This window comes from Lynx rufus, unplaced genomic scaffold (assembly GCF_022079265.1).
Source record: "Lynx rufus isolate CCGP_SWC_20201006 ecotype Redwood Valley unplaced genomic scaffold, mLynRuf1.p SCAF_4, whole genome shotgun sequence".
Taxonomy (NCBI): Eukaryota; Metazoa; Chordata; class Mammalia; order Carnivora; family Felidae; genus Lynx; species Lynx rufus.
Window position 1 is genome coordinate 65,173,620 of NW_025814856.1, and position 15,089 is coordinate 65,188,708.

Below are 15,089 nucleotides of genomic sequence, written 5' to 3' on the forward strand. Positions count from 1 at the left end.
TAACATATTCCTAGCAAAGCAGAAGACCACATACATGCATGCATGGGGCAGAGGGCGGGGGGTGCATGCCTAAGACTCAGCATGCTCAGTCAAGAACAAGAACTTAAGTTCTTAACGTGTGGCTGAAACTGACGCTCTGGCTAGCTAATATTTAGGGTGTGCCCCAACCAGCACGCAGAGCCTCTGCAAAGACCAGGAGACTGGCTGTGGTGTTCATGAAATCTCCATCCAATGATTGGCCTAAGCTAACTGACCATCGACTTCAGTGGCTACATGACGAACAACACAAAATGTAAAGAATTAGTTCAGAAAAGTCATTAAACATACAAACAACAACAGCAAACACCAACAATATCAATATCTGATTTCCAGAGTTGCCACATTAAATTACTTAAAAAGTCCAGTTTTTAACCAAAAATATGAAACATAAAAAAAAAAAACACACAAAAACCAGGGAGATATAGTCATAGGTAGGAAAAAAAGAAAGCAATCAATAGAAATTGTCCCTGAGGAAGCCCAAATTTTGGAATTACTGAACAGTTATTTTAAATATGATCAAAGAACATTATGTCTTAAGTACTAAAAAAAAAGATATGAAAATGTCTTCTCTCCCAACAAAGATTATCAATAATGAAACAGAAGTTATCAAAAACAAAAAACAAAAGAAATTCTGTATTAAAAAGTACAATAACTGAATTGAAAAATTCACTGTAAGAATCAAAAGCAGATGTAGGCAGGCAGAAAAAAGAATCCATAAACCTCAAGACAGATCAATTGGGGATATCCAGTGTAAGAAAGAGGGAAAAAAATGATAAAGATAAATGAACAGTACCCAGAGACCTGTGGGAAATCATCAAACACTCCAGTATATACATAATAAAAGTCCCATGGAAGAGAGGAGAGCAAAAAGGCATAAAGATATTTGAAGAAACAATGGCAAAATCCCCCAAACTGATGAAAAACATGAATCAACACATCTAAAAAGCTCAATGAACTCAAACTAGGACAGATTCAAAGGGATCCACATCCAGACACATCATAATCATCTGCCCAAGTCCCAAAAGACAGACTCTTAAAAGCAGCAAGAGAAGCAACTTGTTACATACATATGGTCCTCAAATGAGCTGATTTCTCACCAGAAACAATGAAAAACAAAGTCTGAATAGACCTAAAGCAAGGAAAGTGACTGAATTAGTAATCAAAACTCTTTCTATAAAGAAAAGCCCAGCACCAGATGAATCCACTGGCGAATTTCACCAAACAAGTAAAGTCGAACTAACAACAATACTTCACAAACTCTTCCAAAAATCAGAAGAGAAGGGAACATGTCCCAACTCATTTTATCAAATCACTATTACCCTAAAGCCAAATTCTGACAAAGACAACACAAGAAAACTATAGAACTGCTTCCCCTAAGAATATAGACATAAAAGGCCTCAGAATAGTAGCAGCCAATCCTGCAGCATGAAAAAGAATTATGCTTCATAATAAACCAGGATTTATCCCAGGAATGCACGGCTAATTCAAAATACAAAAATCAATCACTGTAATACCACATTATGTCAATACGATAAAGGACAAAAAACACACGATCATCTCAACGTATGCAGAAAAAGCATTTAACAAAATGCAACACCCTTTCACAATAAAAGCACTCAACAAACTAGGAACAGAAGGGATTTTCTCAATCTGATAAATAACATTTACAAAAAAGTCACAGCTGGGGCGCTTGGGTGGCTCAGTCGGATGGGCGTCCAACTTCGGCTCAGGTCATGATCTCACGGTCCATGAGTTCGAGCCCTGCGTCGGGCTCTGTACTGACAGCTCAGAGCCTGAAGCCTGCTTCAGAGTCTGTGTCTCCCTCTGTCTCTGCCCCTCCTCCACTCATGCTCTGTCTCTGTCTCTCTCAAAAATAAACATTAACAAAAAATTTTTTTTTAAAAAGTCACAGCTAACACCATACTTAATAGTGAAAGACTAAAACCTTTCCCTCCCCCTAAGATCAGGACTAAGACACGCATATCTATTATCAATATGGAATGGAAGGTTCTGGCTGGAGCAACTGGCAAGAAAATAAAAGGCATCCATATTGGAAAGGAAAAAATAAAACTATCTCTATTTGAAAATCCTAAGAAATGACCTCCCCACCAACTAAACAAATTGAGCTAAATAAATGATTCAGTAAGGTGATAGGACACAACATCGATGTGAAAAATTAAATTATATTTTTACATAATAGCAATGAGCAATCCAAAACCTAAATAATGAAAACTGTTCCATTTACAACAGCATCAAAAAGAATAAAATATTTAGAAATAAATTTAACAGAAGCGGCACAAGACTTGTACACTGAACGCTAGAAGACATCACTGAGGGAAACTGAAGAATAAATAAATGGAAAGACACCCTATGTTCACGAATATGGTTAAGTTGGTGGTGCTACAAAAATTGATCTACACTTTCAATGCAATTCCTACTGACATCCCAATGGGCTTTTCTACAGAAATGGACAACCTGATTCTAGCATTAATATGGAATTGCAAGAGACCCAGAATGGCCAAAACAATCTTGAAAAAGACCAAATTTGAAGGACTCACACTTAATGATTTCAAAACAGCAATCAAGACAGCATAGTACCGGCAAAAGGACTGATAGCAATGAAATAGAATTTAGAGTCCAGAAAAAATTCATACATCTATGGCAAACTTCTACTCAACAAGGCACCAAGAAAATTCAACAGAGAAAGAAAAGTCTCTTGAAGAAATGGTACTGGAACAACTGGATGTCCACATGCAAAAGAATGAACTTTGACCCCTATCTCGTACCATATGCAAATATTAATTCAAAACAGGATCAAAGACCTAAATGTAAGAGCCAAAACTATGAAATTCTTATAAGAAAATACAGAAATAAAACTTTATGACTGTTGATTAGAGGACTGTTTCCGAGATATAGCACTGAAAACACTGGTACTAAAGAAAAAAATAAAAACCGGACTTTATCAGAGTTTAAGATGTGTGCTTTAAAGCACACTATTAAAAAACTAAAAACACGTTTTTTCGTTTGCTTTATTTCTTAAATTCCACATACAAGTGAAATCATATGGTATTTGACTCTCCCTCTGACGGACTTATTTCACTTAGTATTATACTCTCTAGCTCCATCCACATCCTTGCAAATGACAAGATTTCATTCTGTTTTAGGGCTCAGTAATATTCCATTGTGTATATGTACCACATCTCCTTTACCTATTCATCTAACAATGGTCATTTGGGTTGCTTACAAATGAACAAAGAAGTCCCTCCCCCCACTCTTCCTTGGCACAGTCATCAAGGCCACCCTCAGACCCCTGGTGCAGCCCAAGATCGTTAAAAAGAGGACCATGAAGTTCATCTAGCACCAGTCAGACTGATATGTCAAAATGAAGTGCAATAGCAGAAACCCAGGGGATCGGGACAGGGTGTGCAGGAGATTCAAGGGCCAGATCCTGATGCCCAACACTGGAGTGGCTTCCAGAAGTTCCTGGTCCACAATGTCAAGGAGCATGAAGAGCTGCTGACGTGCAACTAGTCTTATGTGCAGAAACTGCTCCCAATGTCTCTTCTAAGAATGGCAAAGCCATTGTGGAAAGAGCAGCCCAGCTGGCCATCAAAGTCACAAATCCCAATGCCAGTCTGTGCAGCAAAAAAAATGAATAGACAACTTGTGTGCACGTTGTGTTTGTGTTAATAAAACCATAAAACTACACAAAAGAGAGGGGGGGAGAGGGAGAGAGGGAGAGAGAGAGAGAGAGAGAGAGAGAGAGAAACTAAAAACAGACTCTTAACTATAGAAAACAAACTGATGGTTTCCAGAGGGAGGTGCGTTGGGGGGATGGGTGAAATAGGTGATGGGGATTAAGAGTACACATATCTTGATAGGTTTTGAATAATTTATAGAGTTGTTGAATCACTATATTGTACACCTGAAATTAATACAACACTGTATGTTAACTATACTGGAATTAAAAATTAAAATCTTAAAAAAAATTTTTTTAAGTGAAAACACAATCCGCAGTGCAGCCGCTCTAAGAAAACAGTGTGGAGGTTCCTCAAAAAATTAAAACTAGAACTACCCTACGACCCAGCAATAGCACTACTAGGAATTTATCCAAGGGAGTGCTGATTCATAGGGGCACATGTACCCCAACGTTTATAGCAACACTTTCAACAATAGCCAAATTATGTTGGAAAAAAATGGAAAGAGCCTAAATGTCCATCAACTGATGAATGGATAAAGAAGATGTGGTTTATATAGACACGGAATACTACTTAGCAATGAAAAAGAATGAAATCCTGCCATTTGCAGCAACGTGAATAGAAGTGGAGGGTCTTATGCTAAGTAAAGTAAGTCAGTCAGAGAAAGACACATATCATATGTTTTCACTCATATGTGGAACTTGAGAAACTTAACAGACGACCATGGAGGAAGGGCAGGGAAAAAAATAGTTACAGAGATGGAGGGAGGCGAATCCATAAGAGACTCTTAAATACAGAGAACAAACTGAGGGTGGACGTGGGGAGTCGGGGAGAGGGAAAAATGGGTGGTGGGCATTGAGGAGGGCACTTGTTGGGATGAGCACTGGGTGTTGTGTGTAACTGATGAATCACGGGAATCTACCCCCAAAACCAAGAGCACACTGTATACACTGTACGTGAGCCAACTTGACAATAAACTATATTAAAAAATAATAATAAAATAAAGATTCTACTAAGGAAAAAAAGAAAATACAATCTATAGTATTGGAGAAATTATTTGTAAATCAAATATCTAACAAGGGTTTAGCATCCAGAATGTAAGAAAAAAAAAAAGAAAAAACCTCTTCCAACTCAATAAAAAAAAAATATATATATATATTCAACTAAAAAATGGGCAAAGGACTTGGGCATTTATGCAAAGCAGATACCCAAACGTCCATTAAACACATGAAAAGATCTTAAACATCATTAGACATTAGGGAAATGCAACTCAAAACCACATGAAAACCCACTTCACAGACACTAGGTTAGCTATGATTGAAAAAGATGAACAATAACAAATGCTGGGAAGGATGCTGTAAAATTTGAGTCCTCATACTTTGCTGATGTGAAAGTAAAATAATGAAGACTCTCTGAAAAATAGTTCGGCAGTTCCTCAAATAAACATTGAGTTGCCGTATATTCCAGGTGTATATTGAGAATTTAAAACGTGATCACACAGAAACTTTTCAGGGATGTTTGTAACAGCATTATTCAAAATAGTCAAAAAGTGGAAACCATGGTGCATCCATAGGATAGAATATTATTCAGCCACAAAAACCAATGATGTGCGGATACTTTCTATAACATGAATGAGCCTCAAAAACATTATAATAAGTAGAAGAAGCCAGATGCAAAGCAGCACAGAGTGTATGATTCCACTTATATAAAGGTCCAGAATAGGCAAATTAATAGGATATTGGTGGTTTCCAGCAGCTGGAGAGTGACTGCTTAATGGGCACGGCATTTCTTTGTGGAGATACCAAAATGTTGTGAAATTACATACTGCTGATGGTTACACAACCTTGTCAATATACTAAAAGCTACTGGAATGTACACTTACAAGGAGGAATTTTAAGGCATGTGACTTTACCTCAGTTAAAAAAAAAAAAGTTTTAGTTGCTATGCTTCTCATGTGACTATTGCAAAAGCTTATAAATCCAAAACCCTTTTCAACTGAAAAAACTGTAGCATATTTGAACTGCATACATTTAATATCATGGCTAAAATTATACAATAACAAGCAGAAACACTATAGGCAACTTTAATTACATGACTTCTAGAAATAACTATACTTGGCCCACTTAAGCAATTACAGCAGACAGAATCAGACCTGGATGAATAAAACTATATGGAAACAATTCAAATCCATTTCCATAGAAGGAAAAGAGCCTTAGGAGACTAGGGTGTCTGGACAACATTAGCCTTTTGGATGAGATTGATAAAACCTAAACAAATGATAAATACTTTCTTAAAATTACTGAACATCTATTCGTTAATACCTGGAAAATTTGACGATCCCACTATTTTCACCGTATCCTGGGTCAAGCGAAAACCTCTTGGTAATCGAATCAAATATCCAACTATCAAGAACAAAAACAAACGATCAGCAATCTGCCTCATTAGAAATTCCAGGGTATTCTTTAGTAGAGTATATTTGATCTTGGTTGAAGAGGTGCCAGTGAAATTACTCTACTCGCTGCTTCCCCCTACTATATCTCATCCCTGTTTTTTTTCTACATCCACTCAGAAAACTTTGTTTTTAAAGTCCCAATGCCCCACACCTCAAGACCCAAATCACAAGTCCCTCTTCCTTGAAACCTGTCTGTCCTGATCACTTACTTTCCCTCGCTTCCATCACCAGCACCTCTTCAATGACATGCACTGTACATCGTATTACAGTTCGTTATGTACACATGTGATTTTTCTTGTTATAGACTCCATCGATGGTAGAACCTATGTTTGTGTCAACCTATGAAGAACCAGTACCAAGCATCTTGCACATGGTACAAACTAAATAATAATAGTTGCATACAATATATTCTGATATTCTTTGGTCGTTGCTGAATGAGCAAATGGGCATGATAGTGTGCACTGACCAAGTCGTAGGAGCACTATAAAAAAAACACAGTAAGGCATACACCCAAAAACATTTAACAGAGAGGGAGGAGAGTGCAAAGAAACAAGTATGGTATTCAAAGTCAGAAAACCACTTACTGGTCTTAGGAAAGTCACCTTAAACTCTAGCATCTTCAGTTTTCTCATCTGCAAAATGGGACTGAACTGCAGATTTACAGTTACTGTAGGGGCTGAACCCAAACTATCAGATGCTATGTAAGTATCAGTCTTTTCTATTCAGAGCTTACATACTAGACACTGCCTGCTTTGTTCTATTTATTCTATCCTCAGGTCTGATCTTGTCATCGGATCAACAGGTAGCTCACACACACCCCATCACATCTAGCATAAGACCAGGGGTCAGGGTCAAGAAGCATTCTTCTCCTACTGGGTAATTAAAGGTTACGGGCTACTCCTTACATATCCTAGAACCTTACGAGCCCTGACGCCTAGACTTTGGAATAGCTCGGAATGTCTATTCACTCCATTTCTTTCCTTTCTCCTCCTTAGCCCATGCCTTCCTCCACAGTCCCTCTACAATTACATTCCTGGAGGACTTCTTTTCTCATTTCTCTTCTTTTGTACAACTTGTAGCATTTTAAGCAACTCCCTTTTGTGCTTTTTATTATTCGATTCTGGGAGAGACTTTATTAAAAAAAAAAAAAAAAGAGTCCAACATTTGAAGGCTAAACAACGCAGCCACCACCTTTCCAGTTACAGGACACCGGCTGAAACTCCCGCTTCACTTTTGTGTTGGCCAATAACCGAAATAACATTTTGAAAACAGGATGGAACTTCTTGGGGCACAAAGAGGGCGACAAAGGGCGGCGGGAACACGTCAAACCCTTGAACATCCCAGTCTCTCCCCCGTTTTACGACTAAAACCAGTAGACGGAGCCCCGCGACCACGGATGATCACAAAGCTCCGTGTGCAACCAACCCCCTGTGGGGCCGACAACCGCCCGGGGCCAATCGGGGAGCTGCTTCACAGCCCATCTGACTTCAAACCCGGGAGCCCTGCTGCCTGTACGGAGTCAGCCGCTGCCCCGCGCTAACGCGCGTTCCCCCCGCGGGTTTCCAAGAAAACACACCCCCCACCATGGCCGGTACCGGAGTTTCTTCGGTTCGGCGGGCGCACGTGACCCGAGGGGGTGGGGGGAGAGAGCCCGCCGCCCGGGCGCCGGCGCCTCACCTGACGAGGACGCCCGCGCCACGAAGGCGGAGAGCAGGAGGACGACCGCGGCCCGGGAGAGCGGGGAGCCCGCGGCCCGGGCCCGCCGCCAGCCCCGCCGCGCCCGGCCGGGGCCCGAGGCCTCCATCCACTCGCCGCCGCCGCCGCCTGCCGACCGTCGGCGCATAAGGTCGTTAATCGGCGCGTGCCCACCGGCCCGGACCGGAAGGGAGGCCGGAAGGGCGGGTCGCCGCTTCCGCGGGGCGGGGCTGGGCCGGCCGCGTGGCCAGCGTCCCTCGACGCCAACCTCGGGGGCGCGGTGCCGCCCGCCATGCAGCGCCCCGGCTGCGCCCCGGGGACCTCGGCGCCGCCCAGGGAGCTGTGGGGAGCGGGAGCGCCCTGCTGAAGGTTCTGGAGCGGGAGGAGCACCGCGGACCGCACCCCCCACCCCCCTGCCCTCGCCCCTCCCTTTGAGTGCGCGTTGGCGGGCCGAGCGAGGCCGCCTCATGAAGCTCAGCACCCGGGTCAGCCCTGGGCAGCAGGCAGTGGGAACTGAGTGAGTGGGACGCACGACCACCCGCCGAGGACAGCCTGGTGTCGAATGTCAGCTGCCGGTGTTTGATGGACAGATGGAGCTTGATTGGGAGGGAAGTGCACACGCACCAGGTGGGATTGAAAGTAAGACCTCGCAGCCCCGGAGAGAAGCTTCGTGGGAAAAACAGAGGAAACCACCTTAGAGGAGGTCGACTTCTGTGCTGCACTGAGCCTGGAAGATTGTGTTTTATCACCTAAGTTCGGGAGAGTGTGTGACACCACCTATGAGCATTTATGGCCGCAGTGTGTTTAAGAGAATCGCGCCTCAGCTTTTCTGCAGCTGGAAGGAGTCACTTAATGGGAGCAGCGCTACGACAGAAATATATCTTACGCAGTTGATGCAAACACATCAAAGAATGAAGCATAAGCCACTGAAGACAGTGTCTAACAGTGACGTGTAGTGTTCGCTTTAATAGGAAGAAATGAATGCTCCTCAGTGGACTGAAAACAGTCCCTGGATATGCTGGGCTCCAGTGGAGGGATTTAAAATTAACAGCCTAACCACTTAATCTAAACCCCTCACTTGGTTGCTAGTGTTACCGCAAAGATTTAACGCCTTTCCAAGTGTTCTGATCACAGGTATCACTGCCCCCTGCTGTCTTAACAGCTGCCCTGATTTACATATTCGTAGTTAGGCTCTTGTCTGTTTTGCCACCATTTTAACCTCACTCCTAGGACAGGTCCTGGCATACAGTAGGCATTCAAATAGGTATAAATTTAAAAAGAGGGGGAGGGGGAGGGGGGTCCAGGGAGAAAGCAGAAAGCAGGACAAAGCAGAAAGGAACAAAGGCTATTTCTGGAAAAGCACCAGGATGTTCCTTGAGTTTTCTGGCTATTTTTATGCATGTGTTAATTGTTTGGTAAACTGTATACAGTACAGTTTATTTCACTGAGTGGATTTACATCTTTAGAAACTTTTTGTTTTTAGTTCTTTTTTAAAACACTCTTTTTTTAACTTTTTTTTAATGTTTATTTTTGAGAGAGAGAGACAGAGACAGTGGGAACTGGGGAGGGGCAGAGACAGAGAGGTACAGAGAGTATGAAGCAGGCTCCAGGCTCTGAGCTGTCGGCACAGAGCCCAACTTGGGGTTTGAACTCATGAACCGTGAGATCATGACATGAGCCGAAGTCAGACACTTAACCAACTGAGCCACCCAGCTGCCCCCCAAAAGACTATATACAGGTTTGAATTAAATTTAGTGTGCTCAAGCATGTTTCAGTATGATTTGGATCCAGCCAGCATTTTGGTCGTATCTTACTGAATAGTGTCCCCAATCACTATGGCTCGGTATATGCCCTGTTAAAACTCCTCTTAATTTTTATAAACTGGTAAACCTGAAAGATACGATTTTTGCCAACTGGACTTGTGGCTGCTACTGGCTTTTGTTTTCTGCCATTGAGAATTTGTTTCAGTTCATCATCCCTCCTACCTTGTTCTACTGGGTAAATACCTAATATTCAACCTGAGAGTAGGATGTAATATTGGAGGTTGTAGTTAATGTGTGGTGTGATTATGAAGATGGAAAGCTGATTGCAAGAAATATGAAAGTAGCTTTCTCACTCATACTTGCATTTTTTTTTTTCTCCACTAGGGATGCTGTGAACCCTGTGCCCAAATTCCAATATTTGGAATTCCTGTGGCAGCAGTTTTCATACAAGACCAAATTATCTCATTGAAATGAGCTTTTAAATGACCAATTTGTTAATGGTGTCATTTTTCGTATGTGAGCTAATAACTGGTATCTTACTCTGGTTTTTGGAAATGCTTTGAAAAATTCCATTGTTCCTATTCTGTACATTGGTAGCAAAAACGTAAAATAATTTAGTGTATTTTAAATTTTTTTTAACGTTTATTTATTTTTGAGACAGAGAGAGACAGAGCATGAACAGGGGAGGGGCAGAGAGAGAGGGAGACACAGAATCTGAAACAGGCTCCAGGCTCTGAGCTGTCAGCACAGAGCCCGACGCGGGGCTTGAACTCACGGACTGTGAGATCATGACCTGAGCCGAAGTCGGACGCTTAACCGACCAAGCCACCCAGGTGCCCCAATTTAGTGTATTTTAAAGATGAACTTGTGGGGCACCAGGGTGGCTCAAGTCAGTTGAGCATTGGCTCAGGTCATGATCTTATGGTTCGTGAGTTCGAGCCCCACATCGGGCTCACTGCTGTCAGCCTGTCAGCCTGTCAGCACAGAGCCTGCTTCAGATCCTCTGTCCCCCTCTCCCTCCCCTCCCCTGCTGGTGCTCTCCCAAAAAATTAAATAGATATTTTAATGATGAACTTGTGCTTTGACTTTACTTATGTTTCTTAAAAATTACGTGCACTGAGTTACCTATGATATAATACATGTTCATTTTTTGCTTTACATTTACATTTATTCAGGTAGTGAGTTTTATAATTTATTAGGTCTATAAGGTAAAAATTTTAGTTAGATATAGACTTTAAAAATATATTGTCAGTTGATTAGCTGCTTTATACTCTTTATTGAATATCATTTACCCATAAAATGTCAACTTATGGAAAAATTTAGAAATAAGTGACAACTGAGCACCATTTTCCTGAGCAGTGGGGAGGAAACTATCATGAAAACACTACTAACAAGGCCATTTTTGTCTTTCCTAAGAATTAAATTGTGACATATACACTAACTGGTCCAATGTGTTACAGTTCTAGCTGTTGCCAAGCAACAAGGACTCTCTTTTGTTCTATTATTTTCTGTCCTCATCCCTTACTGCCCTATCTACTTCTTTTGGTAGGGAAAAAATATCTACCTTAAAAAAAAAAAGAAGAAGAAGAAAACCTACTCTATCAACATTTAGAAAACCAAATCAACAAATTTAGGTTAGATTAACCAATCCTCAATTATTGGAAATAGTAAGTTTTATAGTAAAAGAGAAAGGCGTCATCAGAAGAGCTTCATTTACAGTCAGCCAAAATTCTAAAGAGCGTGGATATGGATTCACAGTGCACACCCGGAAAGATCAGTATTTCTGAAAGGTCCATCCTTCCAGGAGCAAAGGCTGTTGAAAACGTGGATTACCCGCACTACTGCGATCTCTTAAGAAAAATGAACATGCCTTTTGTGAAAGGCGTCGAGGACAGACATGACCATGGCAGAATTGAAAAGAAATGCAATCCTACTTTTCTTAAGTTTCACCCTTATCCCCCTTCAGTCATGCCAGACTATCATTTACACTATCCTTATCCCCCGCCATATGGGCAAGATTATCCACTATTTCCACTTCGGGATGATGTGCCCTTGGGTGATCCCTGTTCAGGGTTTTTGAGTCCTGGTGGTGATGCTGATTTAAAACCTGGCATTGGCAGAACCATACCAAACCTGGTGGATTTCAGTGACGTGAAACCGCAGCATCGAGTTCCCAGGCCAGACACAGGATTTCAAAAAACACTGAAAAGGCAAACAATTTTATTAGAAGAACTAAAACAAGACAGGAGATGGGATTCCAGGGCAACACCGGACATTTCCATCAGAGCAAGACTTGGAGGTAAATAAAGTGGCATGGGCTTTATAATTTTTTTAATGTTTACTTATTTATTTTGAGAGAGACAGCAGGGCAGGGGCAGAGAGAGAGAGAGAGAGAGAGAGAGAGAGAGAGAATCTCAAGCAGGCTCTGCACTGTCAGCACAGAGCCCTGACCTGCGGCTCGATCCCACAAACCATGAGATCATGACCTGAGCTGAAATCAAGAGTCGATGCTTAACCGACTGAGCCCCCCAGGTGCCCCTGGGCTTTATAATTTTTAAACATTCAAACAAGAGAGAAGAGCATGGATATAAGATTCAGTATTTTAAACTTAAAATTATACAGAATAAGGAATTCTTATTTTTTAAAATTATAGATGGTAAGGAAAAGGTAGTAAGAATGATAAGCCTTTTATAAATCTATTTGTAAGAAAATGTATTTTTAAATATATTTTTGACAGAGAGTGCATGTGTGGGAAGTGGAGGGGCAGAGAGAGAGGGAGAGAGAATCCCAAGCAGGCTCCATGCTGTCAGCACAGAGCCTGACACAGGGCTTGATCCCACGAACTGTGAGATCATGACCTGAGCCGAAATCAAGAGTTGGATGCTTAATCGACTGAGTCACCCAGGTGCCCCTAAAAAAATGGCTTTTAAAACGTGCCTTAATTAGGATAAGTGGCCAACACAAAGTGTATATCAGAGAATTTATTCTAGACATGTAGATAACCTAATTTTTCCACAAGGGAATGTACGTTTAGTTTGGATGATTGTATAACATACCTCCTTATCTGTCTCTCTCCCTTGAAAAACGTCTGCTGATGGTTATGAAAGAGGTCCCAAGAACCAAAATGAAATGGGAAGGTAGTTGGAAGTCGATTTGGGGGTCTGGTAAGAAACAACCCTTCCGTAGCCCTGGATACAGAACTGACCCCTTACTAATAGCTATACACTTTATGGTTTCTCTGTAAGAACTCGCAGACAGTGTCACAGGCTTGGTACAGAAACGGTGAGAAACACTTGCAAAGCAAAGGCACACGGAGTAAGAAAGAGCAGTTCGGAGAGAGAGAAGCAGACGATAAGAGCTAGGCTTTTTCACGTGTGCTTCAGCTGTGGACTCAGCAGGCGGGCTTGGGGGAATTCTCTAGTTTGGCATTTCCACATGAAGAATATGAGTGAAAAAAGTAAAGAATGTGAATGAGGTTCCAGCAATCTATTTTAAGAAGTAAGTGTTTTACAATCCACTTGAAATGCCATCTAGACCGGAAGCTAACGTAATTTGCCCCGAACCGTTGATGAGTTCGGGTCTGTCGTGCAGACAGAGGACATCTCACTGATTCAGAGCTAGTGACTATTTTTCGACTCTGTCAAGAAAAGAGCTTGAGCTCAATCTTTTGCTGATGCTTTCGTGTAAAATAATAGTCATTGTTAAGAATATGTTTAAAGGAATTGAAGTTGTTTATAAGAGTCCTATTTTAGACAAGTATACCACTTTGCTTACAAGCAGTAAACCCCAGCCTAGTGTAAGTTTCAAGAGCCGTATTTTTGGTTTGTTTCGTTAGGTTTTTCTAAGCTTGGACTCTCAGAACATTATTCCAACAAATTACACGTTGAAGAAATAATTCATCGAAGCTAACTTAAAACTAAAATAGGGTTAACGGACTTTGCACCAACAGTTCAGAACCAAGTATAGAACTCACTGCCCGAATCCGTACAGCAGAGTTCAATTGTCTGTCTAGGCTTGAATCCTAAGAGAAGGCTTACTTGTCCTATCATCCGGGAATAGTTGCTAATCTCTTTATGCCTGTGGATATACATATAAATTCACATACTAGTATTATTTAATAAGGTAATGAGGACTATTTAATATAATTCACATAAAGATATCTGACATGAAGGAATGGACGAATAAATGTTAGCTCTTACAAAGTCCAGAATTTTCAATTCCTTGGCAATAAGAGTACTTCTCTTATAAAATCATTAGGATTAAATGAACTAAGACATGTAGAGCACGAAACAAAATTCCTGGAACCCAGTTCAAGCATTCAGTTGATAGTAGCTGTTAATATTGGCTATTAGAGTTTCAAGGAGTAATACCGGCCAGCTGTGGACTGGGTTCGATATAATTTGTCCAAATTTTCAATGATTTTGTAGATCTTGGAAATAATCATTAATTATCAATAGTAAGTACTTTCAGTTTTTAGCAAACCCAAATACACATAATGTAGAATACATTCTGATAAAGGACATATTTGTAGAATTAATTATATCACACACCAGTACGCTTTTCAGTGGGCGTTCATAAATACCAAGACAATATCGTAAAAGATTATATTGCCAATTTCTTGCCCTATTCCGACTTTGTCTAGACATTTAACTGGGTTCAATACTTTTTTGTTCCTAGCTGGCTTTCTTTATCATATACCAGTCAGGTATTCTAAACTTATCCTAATATATTCAAACCCTTCATTGGTCTTTTTGCCTCTAATTACAACAGGTGACACATCTTCCTTATCACAGAGAAAATAGAGGTTGCCTGTATCACATCTTTGACTTTCCTACATTCAGCTTCCTAATATCAATACTTCTAACTCCTTGTATATCTTATTACTTTTTTTAGCCACCGGCTTAGCTCAAGCTACTAAAAGAAAATACCATAGGATGTGTGGCTTAAACAAGACATGTTTACTTCTCACAGTTCTGAGGGCTGGGAAGTCCAGGATAGAGTGCCAGCTAATTTGGTTCCTGGTGAGATCCCTTTTTCTGGCTCGCAGAGGACATGCTTCTTCCTGTTTCCTCATTTGGCAGAGAGAGAGAGAGACAGCTCTGGTCTCTCTTCCTCTTTTTTTTTTTATAAGGATAGTAATCCTATTATGGGAACCACACCTTCGAGACCTTATCTAAACCTGATTACCCCCCAAAGGCCCAACCTTCAAATACCATCACACTGGGGGTAAAAGTTTCAACATGTGAATTTGGGGGGCATGCAAACCTTTGCTCTATAACAATCAACCATTTTTAAGTGCATGGTTTATTGGCATTAAGTACATTATTATGAAACCTTCACCACCATTCATCTCCTTAAGTCTTTTCTTCTTAAAAACCTGAAACTCTGGGGGCGCTTGGGTGGCTTAGTCGGTCAAGCATCCAACTTCAGCTCAGGTCATGA

The 15,089-nt window shown here is 41.1% G+C and overlaps 2 protein-coding genes across 3 annotated transcripts in view; one reads left to right on the forward strand and one right to left on the reverse strand.

Moving 5' to 3' along the window:
- The window catches only part of ZPBP (zona pellucida binding protein), a 116,715-nt gene extending 108,722 nt beyond the window's left edge, over positions 1–7,993 (reverse strand). For both annotated transcript variants that reach the window (XM_047095640.1, XM_047095641.1), the window contains exons 1-2: positions 7,867–7,993; positions 6,059–6,139 (exon numbers count right to left, since the gene is read on the reverse strand). In XM_047095640.1, coding sequence (XP_046951596.1) covers positions 6,059–6,139; positions 7,867–7,993 — 208 coding nt within the window. The remainder of the gene's footprint in view (positions 1–6,058; positions 6,140–7,866) is intronic.
- A 358-nt stretch (positions 7,994–8,351) lies between these two features.
- Positions 8,352–15,089, forward strand: part of SPATA48 (spermatogenesis associated 48) — a 56,738-nt gene continuing 50,000 nt past the window's right edge. The window contains exons 1-2 of the mRNA XM_047095214.1: positions 8,352–8,390; positions 11,367–11,946. Coding sequence (XP_046951170.1) covers positions 8,352–8,390; positions 11,367–11,946 — 619 coding nt within the window. The remainder of the gene's footprint in view (positions 8,391–11,366; positions 11,947–15,089) is intronic.